Consider the following 18,964-nt stretch of genomic DNA (forward strand, 5'->3'; position numbering starts at 1 on the left):
GCGGGCCGACAGCCGGGTCCAGCGCGTGCCGAGCCCCAGGCAACCGCCGCACCCACGGTCTCGAATTTACCCGCCGGCTAAATGAGCGCCTGCGCTGAGGGACCGAGGCCGGCAGTCATCACAATAAACGCTTTAGATAGGGGACATTTTCGTGTCTGTGTCTTGGCATTGCTTCTGTTTCCTTCTTTTTCTTTCCCTCTCATTCTCTCTTTTTCCTTTTCTCTGTTTTCTATCCGTTCGATCTTCCTCTCTCCCTCTCTTTCTCCCCCCCTTCCATCGCAAAACCGGACCCAGCCCCCTGGAGCTGCCCACCCTGCCTGGGCCTCCTCCCTGTGCCCCATGGCGTCTCCTCCTTCGCCCTCCGCACACGTACACCTCTACCCGCCTTCTCCTCCCACAGGCCCCACACATCTCGCTCCACATAACCTCCGCACCCTCGGCCAAGCGCCTTCTTTCCTCCTTTCTTAGCCACCTTGGCCATCTGTCGGTGGGTCTTACACCTCTGCACCCGGAGGGGAGCCGCCCTCCCCAGGAGCCTGGCTTTGTACTCCACTTCGCCCCTCTGCCAAATCGCCCTTCTCTGCGGGACACCCAGCCCTTCCTGAGCACCAGGGCAACAAGTATGTAATCTGTCCTAGCTTCCTGTGGAGTTCCAGAAACGCGAGGGCAGAAACAGAGTGCTAGACCCCAGCAAGAGCGGGATGATTGGGAGCAGAGGTCAGAGGGCAAAGCGCAGGTTCCAGTGGTCCACAGAACTAAGCAACCTGTTGCTAGGTAACCAGATCTCCCATCACCACCCCAACACATGGTCCTGAGCTGCCCACCCTGGGCCTCTAGCTGGCTTCTGCTAAGTCTCTCAAACACCTGCCCTCTGTGAGACTCTGAACGCAAAAGGAGAGGAGAGCCAGAGCCCAGCCACCACCCCTGAGCACCCCTCCCCTCCCCCGGTGGCTCGGTCACCTTACTGTTTCACTGTGAAGACTTGCCGCCTGGGCAGTTAGGTCACCACCACCATGAGTCTGGGCATCATGGAAGAGGAAGACCTGGCTGAGTACTTCCGGCTGCAGTATGGGGAGCGGCTGCTGCACCTGCTACAGTGAGTGTCTGTGGGCCTGGTCTGTCCCATCCCTTCACCCACCTTCTGCTTACTTATCCCCTCTGTTCCTTACCCCAGCACTCCAGATTACCCCGCCCCATTCTCTGACACCAGACCCCCACCCCCAGCCCTTGCTTCCCCAACACCAGCAAGTCTTTCTCAACACATATTCCTTTCACTCGGGTTGGGGGAGAAGAACCCTTTCCTTTTTTGTGTCATGTCCTGCCCCAGCCTCGTAACCCACTTGTTTCTCTTGCCCATATCTTGGGCAGGAAGTTCCCCACTGTGGATGAGCAGTCAGAATCGCCATCCATCCGGCTCCTAGAGAAGAAGAAGGAGGCTGTAATCATACATCAGGCTATGGAACAAAAGAAGGAGGTGAGGTGGTGGAACTCAGGGATGGGAGCAGGGCTGCAGGATAGGAGGGGAGCTGGCTGGGACTCAGGGTGACACCCTTCGTCTTGTGGGTGGGGGTAGCTAGAGTTGGGGTTCTGGCCAATGATTCTGGTCTCTTTCCTTAGGAGACCAGAAAAAACCTAAATCTTGGGAATATCAGTGACCTGAGATCCTCTAATCTGAGCCAGGCACTGGGTACAAAGTGAGAGGCCTCCCTGCACCTGGGGATACAAGCTTTGTGATAGTGGATGCTGGGTCTTCCTGAGTGCTCATGTCAGGGTTTCTCTTGACCTCTCTGCTCTTGCACCCTGAAGACATTTAAGCGCAGAATGGAAACCCTGAAGCTGCGCTGGGAGGAATTGGCCATCAAGGAAGAGCAGCTGAAGGCCCACATCCAGAAGTTTGAGCAATTCATCCAGGTATGAAGGACATGGGCTGCAGCAGGCCAGGGGTGCCATACTCTGCAGACCAGCAATTGTCTCTCCTCCCCCTCCTCCTCCTCTTCTTCCCCCTCCTCCTCACTTTTGCAGGCTTCTCACTGGGTTAAAAGTATTCTCAGTACTCTAGTTATGCTTGGTGCTTCCACAGACATCCTTCATATCTCTCCACATTGCACTGATTGCGGTTTCCTGTCTACCCTCAGTCTCTGACTACCCCCGTGGCTGTTTCCTATTTCCTTGCTGTGCAGTTTATCCAGTCAATGAATGGGTCCTCCTCCTCACTTTTGCAGGCTTCTCACTGGGTTAAAAGTATTCTCAGTACTCTAGTTATGCTTGGTGCTTCCACAGACATCCTTCATATCTCTCCACATTGCACTGATTGCGGTTTCCTGTCTACCCTCAGTCTCTGACTACCCCCGTGGCTGTTTCCTATTTCCTTGCTGTGCAGTTTATCCAGTCAATGAATGGGTGGATAGATGGGTGGATTGGTGGGTGGATAGATGTGCCCATCAGGGATAAGCACTTGTGGATACAATGAATGAACTGGAGGTTTTAGTCCCCTACGCACTCTCCTTTCTCCTCCTTGAACCAAAGGTGGGGGACTGTTGAAGGACCACTCAGCAGAGAATATCCCAAGACAACCTTCCTCATCAGTCCTTAGAGAAAGAATTTTGTGTGTGTGTGTGTGTGTGTGTGTGTGTGTGTGTGTGGTTATTGTGGATTGAACTCAGGTCCTTCACACTGAGCTATTTTACTAGCCTTTTAAATTTTTTTTATTTTGAGACAGGATTTTCCTAATTTGCCTAGACCAGACTTAATCTTGCAGTCCTCCTGCCTCAGCCTCTCAGGATTTAATCATCTTAAAATTCAGATTTATTTGGATCTGCTTCTGTCATCTCTTAAGGAGCCCCGAAGGCCTGACCCAGATGTATGAGAACTAATGGCTGCCCTCTCCTTCAGAGGAGTTTTGCTCTCAAGTCACACTCTGTGCCTAACCACAAAGGACAGGAAGTTGGCAAGCTGAGCACATTCTCCTGGGATCCAGCCCGTTTTAGTAACCAGATAAAAACTGGTGGGTAGCGGTGGTTAGGGTAGCAGGAGATTTGAGGTGCAAGGTGCTTCCAATAATTTTCAGAGGGTCAGAAGCTTTGGCATCCCATAGAGCTTGTTACAAATACAAGACTCCAGTGGCGTTCTTCTCTCTCTGCTTTCAGCAGGTCTGAGGTTGGGTCCAGATATCAAAAGTATTTTTAAGCTCCCCGGATGACTTTAATTCAAAGGTGCATTTGCAAACCATTAGTTTAGGGCTCCTGCCTCCTCCTGTGCTTACATGGCAGAGCACAGATCCTCCATGTGCCTACTTCCACATCCTCTAAATCTGCCATCACACCTGCCCATGCTTGTATGGTCATGGGAGTCCTTGAGAGGAGAAAGGAGGCACAGGACAGCAGGCATGGAGTGGGCTTTGCACAAGGAAGTAGGTGGACTCAGACTGATTGCAGGAGCTGAGCCTCGTCCTTCCTTTCCAGGCGTGGTATTAGCCGAACCATCCCATTGCCCCCATTGATGCTGGTCTGAGCTCCTAGGAACATGTCTCATCTGTGTATAATCACTGTGGCCTACAGTCTGCAAGGAAGAAAGGGGCTACTGTTTCACATTTCAACAGTTGGAGAAGTTGAGGCACTGAGTACCAAATCAGGAGAAAATTTGGGCCTTCCAACCCTGGCCCAGCCATCTGCCCCGTGACAGATGGCCACTACTCAGGACAGGAACAATGGAAGCTCTGTCAGAAGGGCTCCAGCTCCCACTTCTGGACTTTCTCAGTCTTCCCCAGGAGTGAGTTCTTTCCAGGCATCAAGCCCACTTGCAATATGGGTTTTCCTCTGTCCTTTTACTCATGGGTTCTCGCTTGTCTGTTCTCTGAAATCCAGAGCCCAAATCCTACAGAATCTGAATCATTTCCTGTCTGGCCCTCATAAGGTCATCTCTTGACTTTGAACTAAACCTCTGTTCCCACAGTCCCCTGAGCTACATCTCAGTTCACAGAAATCTCTTGGCTTCAAGAACTAGCTTTACATAGTCAAAACCTAGTTTCAGATAACCCTAAAAGTATTTTCTCTCCACACCTCTTCTCCTACAGTGACTCAGCAAGGTCTGGGCTCAGCAGAAAGAGAAGGGCTGAGGGCATCACCAGCCCCTGGTGGGCAGGGGCCCCAGGGATGCCAAGGCAAGACTGTTTCACCCATGCCACCTCTCTCATCTCATCAGGAGAATGACCAGAAGCGAATCCGTGCCCTAAAGAAAGCCAATAAGGAGCGGGAACTCAAGAGGCATCACCTGCGGGAGCTGGCCAAGGCCAAGGAGGATATGGCGGCCCTGCGGCTGGAGCATCAGCGGCTGAACAACAAGCTGCAGGACTATTCTATCTTCAACAAGTACCTGGAGAAGGTGGTGGAGAACTCTGAGGTGGGTCCCACGCCAGCACCTCCCTTATCACTCTCCTCCCCGGATCTGGGGGCTGGTGCATGGGGTCCTTCTGAGTCCCAGGGGCCTCTATCAGCAAGGATGGTCACGCAGGAGCACAGGTGATGAAGGCCCCAGTTTTCAGTGGGTCAGGACCTAGTGGTGTTTCGTCATGTGTCTGTCTGTGTGTATGATGGCCAGGTAAATGTCTCCATGTGGTTATGCGTTTACGTCTACATGTGTGTCCATGGTTGCGTCTTTCTGACGGGGTGTGAGAGTGTGAGTGTGTGTGTGTGTGTGTCTCAGGGATGTGGTTTGAAACACCAGCAATAAGCTTTGCCTGCATCAGCACGAGGCCCACATCTATCCTTACCCCCCAACCCCCTGGCTTCCTGGTGCCTTTTGTTTATTTGAGAGTAAACTGCAGACAGGAAAAGCACCCAACCTACCGCAGAGCTGGAGTGCTTAAGATGCGCCTGCGCATATACCAGTCTCAGAGCTTCACAAGTGCCTCTAGGCCTGTGGTTCATCCATCCTCTCGTTAGCCCAGGGGGGGAAGTGACCCCATCACCCTTTACACAGGGACGTGGGGGCTCAGGAGGTTAGGTAACCTGCACAAAGTCTCAGCTCATAAGTGGAAGAGCCTGGGATTTTCAGCTCTCTTCTTTAGGCCCCACAGTGCCCCGACTTCCACTCCCCTGCTATCCCTGTAGACAGAGCTCAGGGAACTTCTCAGCCCTCTTCTCACCCAAGCCTCCTGCAGCACTGATGTTCTTACTGTTCCTCCATGAAATCTACATTTGCTCTTGACTCTGTGATGTGACCACATCAGTGCATGTCCTCCCCTCTCCCATAGGGCCAGCAACAAGGTTTGGGTCAATGTCTTGTGAGGGACACAGACAGACAAAGCTCTCACAGCTTTTTAAAGCCCCTGCAGCTTCTAATTTATTTATACATGAATCTGTGTCATTTCCTCCATTCTAAGGTCCAATGTACTGTAAGATAAATTGTTCACTTGATGATTAGAGGAGTTTTTTGAGGGGAAGGGGGAGAAAAGACTGGGTTCAAGCAGCAGATAAGTGTAAGACACATCTTGAAGTCGGAGCTGGTAAATGGTTATCTCAGAACTGAGGAAGTTGGCTGTGTCCCTTCTAAACTTCAGCCTCTTGTGCTGAACTTGTCTTGTCCACAACCCATGTGCTTTCCGCCACCCCCACACCAGGTCTGCTGCTGGTTTGTCCCATGCTGGTGAGTGACAGGACCGCCCACCCACATCCCTGCCCCAACCCAGCCCTCATGGTTAGCTCCTCCCCCAGCTCAGTTCCACAGCCATCAATGAGCAGATCTGGTCCACTTTGTCTCCTAAGTATTTCTGGAATCCAGCCCCTGCCCCTTCCTTACTCAGTGCCCCCATCTGGAGCTCAATTCTGTCATTCCTGGTCAGACTGCTCACATTCTGCAGCCTTCCTGGTTTCCCTCTGTCTCTCTCTCTCTCTCCCTCATGTTTTATGTTGTTCAAAATATTTTAGGCATACTGGAACGTAGAGAGAAACACATAAACCAAGAGCTCACCACACAGCTTTGTCAAATCCTAATATTTTCCCCAAGTTTTTTCTTAAATAAAACACTGCTGGAAATTGAAAGTCTTTCCTTATATGTCCTTCTAAATCTCATTCTTCTTCCACTCTCCTTGAGAGTAGTCAGTATCTTGATTTTTAAGTCTCAAAATTTCATGCCTGATTTTACTAGTTTGCAACATTATCCCCTGTTCATAAACTGTGAGTTACATTATACGTATCCTTCTGTTATCTGCCTTTTTCAACAATTTTAAGTATATTTTTATATTTAATTGACACAATAATTTATATATTTGTGGGGTCTGGTGGACATTTTTAATATGTGTATGCGATTTGTAATGCTCATGACATGATAATTAGTTGTTGTCAAACACAGTTATTCTACTGTGCTATAGAACCTTAGAAATTATTTTTTCTATCCAACTGTCTTGTACCAATCGATATTTTTAAGAAATGTAATATTTTGGACAACTCCTCATTAACAGAAAGAGAGAAAACAGTCTACTGAGTGCCCAGCACACATCAACTAGTTTAGCAGGTATAGTCATTTCCCCCACATCTTCCTGCTGCCATTTTGAAACAAATGATATTCTTTTCTCCCATAAGTATTTTAGTTTTTATCTCTGAAAGATGAAAGCTCCATTTAATATAACAATACCATTATTGTATCTATTAAAAATTCGATAGCTGTTCTTTAGTATCAGATATCCAGCTAGTTATTTTAATAATGCTTTTTGTATAGACAGTTTTGTTTTCTGTTTTTTTGTGGATTTTGTTGTTGTTCTTGTTGTTTGGTACCGGGGATCAAGCTCAGGTCCTTGTGCTTGTGAGGCAGGCAGCAGCACCACTGAGCTAAATCCCCCACCCACTGTACAGATAGTTTGTTCCAAAGTCCAAACTAGTTTCCTCACACTGTATGTGTTTCTTAAGTGTTACAGACATTATTCTGAGCAAACGAAGCCAGACACACCCAAAAGGATATACTATATGATTACACTGATACGTTTAAAAATGGGCAAAAAAGAAAATGTTTTCATGATCATCTACTTAGAAAAAGCTGGCTAATTAGCTTGCTTCTTTATAGTGTTCAGAATAATGAATTGGTTTTCCATCCATCGTCTAAAAAGGACCTGTGACTTTTAACATTATTGTGTCTTCATGGATTTTTGTTATATTTAATATCTTTTAATCGTATTCTTGCTAATGTTCAAATTGTCCCCTCCTTGGATGGTCGGACATAAATCAGCACATAAATCTTTTCGACATCAGAATAAGATTTTGTGATTCCTTCCTCCGAGCTCTGAGGTAGCCCATTCACTTTAACTCTGTGTGCTGCTGCATTATGCACCTGGCAAACTTTAGGACATTCAGACATGAAGTTATTGCTCAGCCTCCTAAAATCCTGAAGCAGCAAAGTTCACGCTCCTTCCATAGTTTACTAGGCAGCCATTCCCCACCCGCTGTACCAAGGATTATGCTCAGGGAGTACTTATATATTTTTATTTTGAGATAGATTTGATAAGTTGCTCAGACTGCCGCAGTCTCCCAAGTACCTGGGGTGATAGGCTTGCACCACCAAGCATGCGACATTTTTTTAAAAAGTTCTCCAGGTCCACCTCTTGCTCCTCATCTGGAACTCAGACCACCTGCACTATACCACCTTGAGTACCCAAACATGCTGCACACAGCCTCTCGTGTCTTTCCCGAAGCTGTTCTCTCTCTGCAGAACACTACCTGTCCTTCTCCACCTGCTTTTGACTGGCTATCTTCTGCTCATACTTCCACTCTCTTTTCCACCATCTGTTCTCCAGGGATAACTTTTCTGGCTAGTCTTGCCTCTTCCAGTGCTGGTTTGGGTGGTTTCCCAAAGGCATATGGGAAAAGACCAGGAGGGCAATTCCCAGGACCCTAACTTCTCACTAGAAGTGATATGATGTGGAGAAAGTGTTTGGGGAGTGTCTCCTGGTGGCTGGAAGGCACACTGTGGTAAGCCACCAGACCCGGTGAATTGGCCTTATGAAACTGGAGATCACTGTCTAGAGTAAGTGGATTGCATGGCTTTTGTTCTACTAGGTGGGGACTGCCAGTTAGGGCCAGAGTGGCATGCACCAAAATGGAAGAGGTGAGCTGAGCCTGGCGGGCCACCTGCCACCCTGGGATGGCCCAATCCAGCCCAGCTTTCCCCCCAGAAAATGTAGAACAACTACCAGAGAGCACCATGCTTGAGGTTACTGGTCCACTCTCAGTTCCACCCTGCCCCTAAACCTAGATAAGGCTTATCCTCTGTGTTGTACCCAACGGTTTGCTCCTCTGTCTGTCCTCCCTCTAACCCTCAAACTGTCAGCTTCAGCAGAACAGAGTCAAGCTTTCTCATCTCATGTTCTGTCCCTGTAGCACAGCCTCTGGCTTGTAAATTGCTCTTGGGAATTTTTTGTGACTAGAATTACTGCCCTGGGAAACATCTCCAAATGCCCTGCACCCACAATTCTCAACTCTGGCTGTGCCTACAGTCACCTAGGGGATCTTTTGTAAACTTCAGAGGTCAGAGGCAACCTCAGATCTGTTATTAATCTGAATCTCTGGGAGTGGAGCTCGTTGATATACTTTTAAAACTCCCCAGATGATTCTAAGAGACAGAAGGTTGCCGACCCCTGGTTCAATTGTGCAACCCCAATACCCAGGCCATGACCCGTGACCCATACAAACTCAGGAGAAGCAGGCCTCGGGACCCTTATTTCCTCACTGTGACCTTGATCCTGTCCAGGTGCCTACATGAGCAAGCATCTGGGTGTCCAGGTCAGGGGCCAGCTAAGAGACTACTTCAGTCCCTGGGGTCTGGCAGTGCAGTGACCCAGCCCCCCACCCCCTTTAGTTTGAGGAGATCCATGAGGTGATCGGGCGCTACAAGACACTGGTGAGCATGCACCACGACCTCATGCAGTCAGCACAGGAGGGCCAGGAGAAGATCGAGCGCGCAAAGGCACGGCTGGCTCACTACATGGAGGAGAAGGACGATGAGATCCTCCAGCACAACAACGAGCTGGCGAGGCTGCAGATGCGCTTTGACCGCGCCCGCAGTGACGTCATCATCTGGGTGAGGGTCCCGCCCCCCCATCCCCAGGTGCACACAAAACACACATGCGCACCTGCTCACGGCTTCCTGCATCCCCTCCTCAGGAGTCCCGCTGGGCACACATCCAGAACACTGCCGCTAAGAAGACTCTCTTGCTGGGCACCATTAAGATGGCCACCCTGAACCTCTTCCAGGTCGTTACCAAGCAGCTGAAGGAGGCCACCCAGGTGCCCCTGGAGGACACCCACAAACAGCTGGACATGGTAGGTAGATGTGGGTTCCGGGGCCAAGTGTTGGCCTAACCAAGGCGGTTCTGGATTGACTGAGTGGAGAAACTAACTAGGACAGAGCCAGTGGCTCTCACCTGTTAACAGTGTCAGAACCAGCCCTGAGAGGGCAGGAGGCCTGTTGCCAAGCCCACCTCCCATCTCTGACTCAGTAGGTCTGAGATGAGAACCCATCAATTTGCATATTCAGCAAGTGCCCAAGTGAGGCTGCTAGGTGGGGTCCCACAGTTTGAAAACCACTTCATTAGTGCTAATACCCTTTTTGATCTCAGACCACCGGGCAAGAGCAGGGACCCAATGTTGAATCCATTAGTTGTACGAAACAGTATTATTAAAGTCCAGTGTGACACTGGGAACTGCTAAAAGCTTGTGTTTGAGGTCCACTCTGTTTTAAAAAAAGGAAACTGGGCAAGTTTACAGAAATGTTAAAATTGTGTTAGCACCACTCTGAAACATTCTTTGAACCAGTGGAAAGAAAACTGAAAAGGTGTTAGAATTTTCATTGTATGACTCAGTTATTTAATATCATCCATGTTCCCGTGCCACCCAACATCATGACTGACGTTGCACACATCATATTTTCGGGAAACTCAGCGCCAGCAAATGCATGAGAGCATCTTCTGACATGCACAGAACCGTAACTACATAATTATTTGTTCCTATGGCAAAAGCCCTTAGCTCTACTGTGAAATATCAGAAAGCTCCTGAGGACTGAGTTTTTGTTTGTTTTGCTTCCAGCTCTATCCCCTAGTGTCTAGAATAATTCCTGGCACATACTAGACACAAAAGAAGTATTTGGTAAATAGATATGAAGCACAAGCCAACCAGCAATCAAGTAAGGAGCAATTGCCCCATTAAAAGAGAAAGAGGAGTAGGAGGGGAGCAAAACTCATGAAATTTAAAAGGTTGACCACCTAGGAAGAAAGATTTCCCTAAAACAGGCTCCATCTTAAGGCATACTAGAGCAGAATGATTTTATCCAAAGAAGGGGATTGATTAAAAAGTTTGTTCAAGAAGGAGAAATTCTTAGGCTTTGCAGTATCAGGTTATTGTCACGATCTTAAAGTTTATCAGTGACCACCCAGAGTTCATTTCTGTTGAGCTTTTTGTATCTATTAACCTTTTACCAAATTGGAACCTAAAACAAAAATTTGCTGGATGTGGTGGCAGAAGCCTATACTCCCAGCACACTGGAGGCTGAGGCAGGAAGATCGCAAATGTGAATGACCCTAAGTGACTTGCTGACTTAGTGAGACACTGTCTCAAAAAATTTTAAAGGGCTAGGCAGGCATATAGCTCAGTTCAAAGACCTTGGGTTCCATCCCAATGCCCCCCCCACACACACACACATTAAAAAGCCTAATAAGGTCTTATTGTGAAAAGAGTTTTGATTATGTTCACCCCATCCCTTAGTAGGGTCTCAGGCCCCCTCCCTTTAGCTGGTTTGAAGAGCAGTGCTCTAGGAGGTGGTGACCTGCAGCTTCCTGCCCGCAGTCAGATCAGGGCTTCCAGTCAGTCTATCCACTCCAAATTTTGAGCTTTGAATTTGAATTCAGAAAATCTCAGCTGTAATTTATTTTTACAGGAGCACTTTGTATTGCCCAAGAGTGATCTTAAAATATCACACTTCATTCCCATAGGATATGAGTCTACTGACAGAAATACACATAACCAAGTAGGCTGAAAAAAAACAAAGAATCTGGAAACAAATAAGTTAAAATCAGAGATCAGGGCTAGAAAGATAAATAAAACTTAGTGAACCCTTGACTTACGAACTCAGTTTGCTCCCGAAGGCTGATTGTTACTCAAGTTGGTCAGTTGAAGGCTCAGGCTCCTCTACACAGCCTTCAAAGCCTCTCTCTCCTGTGTACAGGCAGATCTCAGTGTCCTAAGAGAGACATTGGCCCAGGATTTCTCAGTTAACCTCACACATGAAAGAACATTGTGACATTCCTTCCAGAACTCTGTAAGGGTTAAATCTGTACCTGAGACCATCTGGAAGCACAAACGGCCTGCATTTGGGTCATAACACAATACTTTAGTCATAAGTTAAAACTAAAATTCTGGTCATAACCCAAGTTGTTCATATGTCAGACCATTTGTAACTCGAGGGTCCACTGTGCAGTGGCTTCGTAGATTATCAGAGCCTTCAACAAGAACAGTAGTGACTCTGAGCTTCTTGATAACCAGATATAAAAGAATGTATAGTTTTGTACCAAAATAAGAAAATATAAGGTTTCCTCAGAGGGAACATACCTTTCCCAGACACTTAGTTCTCACTGAGATTTCTCAGTGATGCTTCAGAGATACTCAATGAACAATGTTCTCAACAGCAGCCCTACAACAGATACAGGCACAGGCTTCAAAAGCAGATCTTACACAGAACTAGAAATGTGGTACACGGCGCAACTCTGGAAAAGGCCATGACAATCTGAATACAATGTGAAGGATCTAGAATAATCCCTAAATAAACCAACCAGAGTGGCATTTTCCAAACTGCTTAGCAAATTCTACCATCTCAAGATACTCTTTCCTATGGGGAAACAAAAGGATCCCACAGACTAATATATCGAGAAAAATGTAATTTAAAGTTCAGGTTTAAAAAGTACAGGCTTTGGCAAAGTCTTTATTATATCTCTGCACTTGGAGAGCCTCAAATAGATGGCACATCTGAAGCTTTCTTGGCCAAAGAGCCCTTTTGGGCTGTGTGACCACTTAATATAACAGCACAGTTTGGGAAACGCTCGATTTGTCTTCTCCGTAATATTTGGAAAGTTGTTTTAATTCATTGGCTCTGTATGTCTTCATTTGTAAAATAGGAATTCTATCCGTAACCATAACTATATCTGTAACTGAAAGGGCTGTTGAGATTTGGACAAAGTCTGTATAGTGCTCACTACAGAAACAGTTGAAAAAGAAGTTTTAGAACTGAGATAGTAGGAGGTGTCAGGGCAAAACCTTTCCTCCCACTTCCCTTTAAATTTTTCTCATTTATTTATTATTTATTCTGTGCTGGGGACTGGAGCCAGGCCCTCGTGCGTGCTAAGCACATGCTCTCACTGGGCTACACCTGGTTCACCTCTTCCCTTTGTAAAGATGAAGAAACTGGCCAGGAGATGTAACTCAGTAGTACAGCCCACCTTCAATTCCAGCACTGTAAGAAGGAGAGGAGGAGGGGGAAGGGGAAGAGAGGGGGAAGAGGAGGAAGAGGAGGAAGAGGAGGAAGAGGAGGAGGAGGAGGAGAGGAAGAGAAAGAAGAGGAGGAAGAAGAAAGAAGAAGGTGAGGAAGAGGGAACTGGTGAGGATGGAGAAGGAGCGGGAGAAGAAGGAGAAGAGTCCCAGGAAGATGAAGTAATTTCCCCAGAGCTGCTGCATCAGGAGCCCAGCTGGGCCTTCTGACCTCCAAAGGCAGCACCGTGTCCTACTTACTGGAAGCTCTTCAAAACAGAAGCTAATCAGTAGGTTCAAGATGATCATAATGACCATCAGTTGGGTCTGGGTTCCAGGTTCACCTTGAGGGTGTCCCTACTCAGGTTGGGCCCTGCCTGCTAAATACTTTTATTCCATGTCCCATCTGTAATCCTCTCTCTTTCTGTTGAAAGCCCTTTCTTCATATTATCACTGTGTCCACCTCTAGGAGGTCCCAACCCATCCCTCTGTATGGATTTAAATCTCCTAAGCCTGATGCTCTATTTTACCTAGAAAAACTGTCAAATGAGGCAACATGGCCACCTCAAGAAGTCAGTCTCAGGAAAGCCGTAAATTCCTTCCTACAAGGGGATCCATCTTGAGATGGGGAAGTCTCTGGCTGGATAGGGTTAACTTTGGTCTCTTTGTCTTGTCAGATCCAGCAGTTTATCCAAGACCTATCGGACATCTGGGCAGAAGTAAAAAGGAAGGACCAGCAACCACAAGTCAGGGTGTAAGGAGGCAGCATGGTTCCAGAATGTTCTGAGACAGACTCTATGAGCGAGAAAGTTCCCAGTGAGCTTGCAATCCAGCCAGCTGAGGTCAGTGGATGAGGACCTTGTTTGGCTTTCTACTGGCTAACACCTTGTCACCCACCCCCAGGCCTCAGCCCATCCCAGCCCCAAAGATATTAAATAATATAAGGAGTTTGTTCCAAAATTCTCTCTCCTTTTAGTAGTTTGTTCATGAGGGAAAGAATCGATGAGGGGAGAGCCCCACATTCACTGCCTCTCAAAGCTCCTCACTTAGGCCTCCACTGAACTAGAAACTGTGACTTAGGTCTAGTGTCTCCTGTCGGACTCAAACAGAGTAAGCCTTTGAGTGGGTGACAGACCAGCCGGGTAAGTACAGGGGACCCCTTATGTCCTCTATCACTTCAAAAATTAGCCTCCCCACAAAGTTGGTGTTTTCAATTAGAGTACAAAACTCAGTAGAAACTATGAAGGCTGCTTCCCAAGCTGGAGTTGCCAAGGGGCTGAGCCAAAATGTCTTCCCTGGCCTCAGGAGCAGGACTGCTCCCTTACCCCTTGTGTCCCCTAAAACATACAATCTAATGTCGGCAGTGGCAATGCAGGAACAGTCAGATGGTTACTTGGGAACTAGTGAGGGACCACTAACGTGCCAAAGGATGACTTCAGGGCTCAGCAGCATCGCACCAGACTGGGATGATGATTAAAACAAACAAAACTAAACCAAATAGGAGTAAATGTAAAGTTTTGAACCTATTTTTGAAAATTCATCTGCACATTTCTAAGTCATCAGTTACAAAATATGACCCATAAAGAAGTAGTGGGAGCCAGGCGTGGTGGCGTACGCCTGTAATCCCAGCACTTGGAAGGCTGAGGCAGGAGGATCACTGTGAGTTCGAGACCAGCCTGGGCTACATAGTGAGTTCCAGGTCAGTTTCGTTTCAACTACATAGTGAGACCCTGTCTCAAAAAACAAAACAAAACAACAAAAAAAAAGAAGTAGTGGAGTTGTTTTGAATTTTTATTTTTTTTATTAGTACATATTTGCAGGACATATGATTATATTCTTCATAGGAAGTTGGTACACGTACATAGTACAGTTTTAATTCTTTTTTCAGTCCCTCCCCCTTCCTTTCCCCTCTATCTCTTTGTCCCCTTCCCTTTTGCAAAAGATCTATTTCCTATTACTATCCTTTGTTTTGCTCTTTATTAATATTTTGGGTCTCTTATGTAAGATAAACTGTGCAATATTTAAGCCTGCATGTCTGATTTCTTTCGCTTGACATTGTGGTCTCAAGGCATGTTCCTACAAATGACTCAAATTTATTTACTTACTTACTTACTTATTTATTTATTTTGGTACCGGGGATTGAACTCTGGTCCTTGCACTTGCAAGGCAGGCCACCGCTGAGCTAAATCTCCGGCCCTCAAATTTATTTTTCTTTATGGCAGAGTAGTACTCCATTGTATGTAAATACCATATCTTCTTTAGCCATTCATCACTGTGATTCCATCTTACTTCACAAAGAACTGCTATCCTCAAAAAGTCAAATAACAAAAGCTGGCAAGGCTACAGGGGAAAGGGAACCTTTTTACATTGTTGGTAGGAATGTAAACTAGTATAACCACTATGTAAATAAATATAGACATTTCTCAAAAAACTAAAACTAGAAATTCTATCTGGCCCAGTTATTTCCTTTCTAGGTTTCTTCCTGAAAGAGTGAAAGACATCATATTACAGTGATACATGCACACCCATGTTTATAGCAGCATAACTCATAATAGCTAAATCTGACAAGCAGTGTTTATTGCACATGTGCTGCATTTACGTCAGCCTCATGAAAACCCTATGAGACATCATCATACCTTTATCACAGAGCAGGACATTTGTCCAGGACACTGGCCAGAGGACGAAAGGGCTAGGATTCACATTTGGGTCTGCCTGCCCTAAGCTAGGCTGTGCATTTTTGCCCCCTCTGGGTCAGATTTAAGAACACCCAACAAGGGTTTTGTTTCTTCCATGGTCTCCATATCCTGCAGGGCCCACAGACTGCTAAGATTTCTGGTGCCTGCAGGGAAGGCACTGCTGCAAGTGACCCCTGGGATCCCTGGTGGGTGGTAGTAACCCCCACCCTTGTATGTAACACCTCATTCTCAAAGTGTGTTCCCCAGAGGAACAGGAGCTATGTCCCCCGTGGACTGTTAGACATGCAGATTCCCAGGCCCTGCCCAGACCTGGGAATCACACTGGGGGTGGGATCCAGCAGTCCCAATCCACATGACTCTAACGTGTGCTCAGACCGGAGAACAACCTCTTTCTGGTGACCAAACACTTTCAAGTGATTGAATTCCATTCACTTCCCACCATGGGAGGTAGGACGTATTACTACCTGCACTCCTCAGTGTTTAGCCAGAGAAACAGACTAATACCGAGGTTGTCTGCTATATCCAAAATGCCTGGGGCCAGAAGTGTTTCTGATTTTGGAATACTTGCATATAGAGTGAGATATCTTGGATATAAACCCAAAATTCATGTATATTTCAAATACACCTTGTACACATAGTCCGAAGATGATTTTGGGGGGGGTGCACCGGGGATCGAACTTGGGTCCTTGCGCATGGGAGGCAGACGGCAGAACCACTGAGCTAAATTCCCCGGCCCAGTCTGAAAATAAGTTTATATATTTTTCATTAGTTTGGGTGATGTTTCATCCCATGAGGTCAGGCGTGGAATTTTCCACTGTGTGAGCACTCAAAATGTTTTGGATTTTGGAGCATTTTAGATTGTAGATTTTCACATTAGTCATATTCAATTTGTACAGATATAAATAGATGAAGATTTAGGGGCAGGAACACGTATAGGCATGGGTATGTCTTATTATATGTGGCTTTCTTACAGGGAGGGGTTTGACTGTAGGCAGACTCAGTAACACTGCTGTCTTCAGGTCTGATGCTGGAGTTTGAAGTTCCCAGGGGAGGGAAAGAAACCAGGATTCTTAGCTGGGTATGGTGGTGCATGCCTATAATCCCAGCTCTCTGGGAGGCTGAGGCAGGAAGATCACAAGTTTGAGCCCAGCCCAAGCAACACAGTGATTTAGAGGGACCCTGTCTCAAACAAAAAATCTAAAATGGAGCAAGGGACAGGAATGTAGCCTCAGTGTGAAAGTCCTATGTTCAGTCCTCAGTACTGGGAAGTGAGGGGAAGGAGGAAGGAGAAGACAGAATCCTTCATTTTGGAGCTGAACACTGCCCTGGTCATGAGAGAAGACGATGCGGTTGCAGACCCAGCCGCTGCCGCACACCATCAGAGTCACGTGGCTGTACAACGTGGCCGTGATTCCCTCCCACCCCCAACCTCTCCGCAGAGTGCCGGCGACCCACCTGCATAGGAAGCCAGCAGCGAAGGAATTCTGGGGAGTGTGGCTCAGCCTGGTTCAGCTGACACAACACAAGCCTCCGCACCACTGATGTCCTCTCCAGTTCACAGCTCAGGAGACACAGGCTCTGCTTTACAAGAAAGGCCTGGCTGCAGCAAGGAGCAATGGGTCTGGCCTGGTCCAGATGGGGCTCTCTCTGGAGTGGAGTGGAGGACGGAGGTTAAACTCCCACCTCAGGATGGGTGAGTTCCACAGCGGCGCTCAGAGAAGGTGGAGTGGGGGTGTTGGGGGGGAAGGATGTACTTCTAAAGTAGCTTTGTCTGACCGTTAAGCCCCAGGACTGGGTCCCAGGAGGCAGGAGAGGGTGAAGCTCAGACAGTTCCTCCTCCTCCCAGATATGTACCACCCCCAACCTTCTGCTGTCTCCTTGAGGTGGTGTTTGAGAAGCCCAGGCTGTCAGGACAAAACACACTTCCTGGCAGGCCCCGGTGCCTCAGCCCCAACCAAGGCTGCGTCAGGAGCCGGAGCTCCCCTCTCTCCTTCCTCTGTTCTCCCTCTCCTGGCTCCAGCGCCCTGCAGCCATCATTTCCTGCTGACTGCAATGGGGAATCAGGAGGGGTCACACTTGGAATCCCTGTGATCACTCACAAGCTCGTCTTAACACACACACACATTTACACATGTCTACATGAGTCATTCTGATCTTGTTGCTTTGTTTAGGTTTTTAAAAAAAAAAGAAAAGAAAAGAATCATTTACACATGTCTACATGAGTCATTCTGATCTTGTTGCTTTGTTTAGGTTTTTAAAAAAAAAGAAAAGAAAAGAAAAGAGAAACAGCCTTGGGGCAGAAGAAATTCCGTGGATAGGCAGATTTCTTGAATACAGCAAAGCCACAAACCTACAAAATCATTCTCAAACCTACTGAGGGGACTCAGGGCACAAGTCACAGACAGTTCCCCCTCCTCTTACTCCTTCCTCTAACTCCATCCCTCCCTAGCCCTTTCTCGTCCCTCAATATAGCTACCCTGGGCCTCAAACCCATAAAAGAAAGCGCAGGACTGCCCCATTAAAAGAGCCAAGACTGCCCCGTTAAAAGAGATTTGGGCTCCCAGATGCACAGGATCTCCTTCCAAGAACAAGGAGATGAAGCTAAGGGTCTGATCAGAATTTTCTCAGCAAGAAAAGACATTAGTTCATTAGAGCAGAAGTAACTGATTGGTTCCAGAAATGAATGGTTCTCATCAGCAAAGGCAGGAAGTAGCAGGATTCCGGGCGTTTTATGGTTGAAGAAAGTGGGGGTGGCTTCCAGGGGCTCTGTCTCAGTGCTAGAGCCCACCATCTCCCATCAAAACATGATAGTTTTTCCTAAGGGAAAGGAATACAGAAAGGAAGGCAAAAGGAACAGAGGGAGGAAGGGAGGAAAGGTATATACAAGCCAGCTTTACAGGCAGCTAGGTGGACAGACATCCCCACGACGGTCACAAATGTCTTGGTACACACTCAGCTTCTGGTGAGGACAGAATTAGAACCAAGAGCTGAAAGCCCTTCAGGGTGAATCCTTTCTCTCTGGAGTAGCTGAAGAGCTCCTGTTTTGTGGGGTTTGCAGTTAGCCCTTAGGCTCAGACACTTCCTCACTGGAGTTTTACCTTCAAAGCCCTTTCCCCAGCCCTTGGCCACAGTCCCCTACCTTATGGACTAGGCTTTTGGTCAACTGGAAACTTCCACCTTTCATTTCAAGCCATCCTAGGGTTGATTGTGCAGTGTGTATACAGCAGGGTTGCAGAGGCCACACAGAGCCCCACAAGACATCTGCTTCCTGCCCATGTGGAACCATGACTTTGGCCAAGTGTAGGCCTCTCCTCCACTTCCTCACTGAAATGACCGAGAGTCCCTCTACTTTGATTTGAAACTCAAGGGAGCAGGCCTCCAGTGGACCATGAAATTAGGAATATGAGGCAGGCTCAGAGGCACCCAGAGTGTGGCTTCATCCTCATGGGAGTGGAGATGGTAGAAGTAGCCATCTTAGGAATTTTATGAAGAAATGAGCTGGCTCCAGAAATATCCAACAGAGAGACAGCTAGCTCCACAGCCATGTGAAACCTATCATGTGAGTTTTGTAGTCTGTGTAATAAATGACTACAAACTTGGAGTTCTGAACCCACACACACTTGGTTTCCCACAGCAGTAGGTCAGAAGTTGGTGTGGCTGGAATGGGCTCTGGCTCAGGAATTCAAAGCTGAAAGCAAGGTGTAAGCCGGCTGGGCTCTCATCTGGGGGTTCAGGGGAAGAATCCACTTCTGAGCTCATTCAGGTTGT

At 47.4% G+C, this 18,964-nt stretch overlaps 1 protein-coding gene across 1 annotated transcript; it reads left to right on the forward strand.

The window, feature by feature from the left end:
• Positions 1-93: 93 nt before the first annotated feature.
• On the forward strand, positions 94-14,054 carry Ccdc42 (coiled-coil domain containing 42). The gene is made up of 7 exons (XM_010614964.2): positions 94-1,096; positions 1,369-1,474; positions 1,807-1,911; positions 4,201-4,398; positions 8,845-9,066; positions 9,150-9,308; positions 13,178-14,054. The coding sequence occupies exons 1-7, from the start codon at positions 1,014-1,016 to the stop codon at positions 13,256-13,258; spliced, it is 954 nt and encodes a 317-aa protein (XP_010613266.1). The 5' UTR covers positions 94-1,013; the 3' UTR covers positions 13,259-14,054.
• The last annotated feature ends 4,910 nt before the right edge of the window (positions 14,055-18,964 follow it).

Source organism: Fukomys damarensis, unplaced genomic scaffold (genome assembly GCF_012274545.1).
Source record: "Fukomys damarensis isolate Sample0158 unplaced genomic scaffold, DMR_v1.0_HiC HiC_scaffold_13, whole genome shotgun sequence".
Lineage (NCBI taxonomy): Eukaryota > Metazoa > Chordata > Mammalia > Rodentia > Bathyergidae > Fukomys > Fukomys damarensis.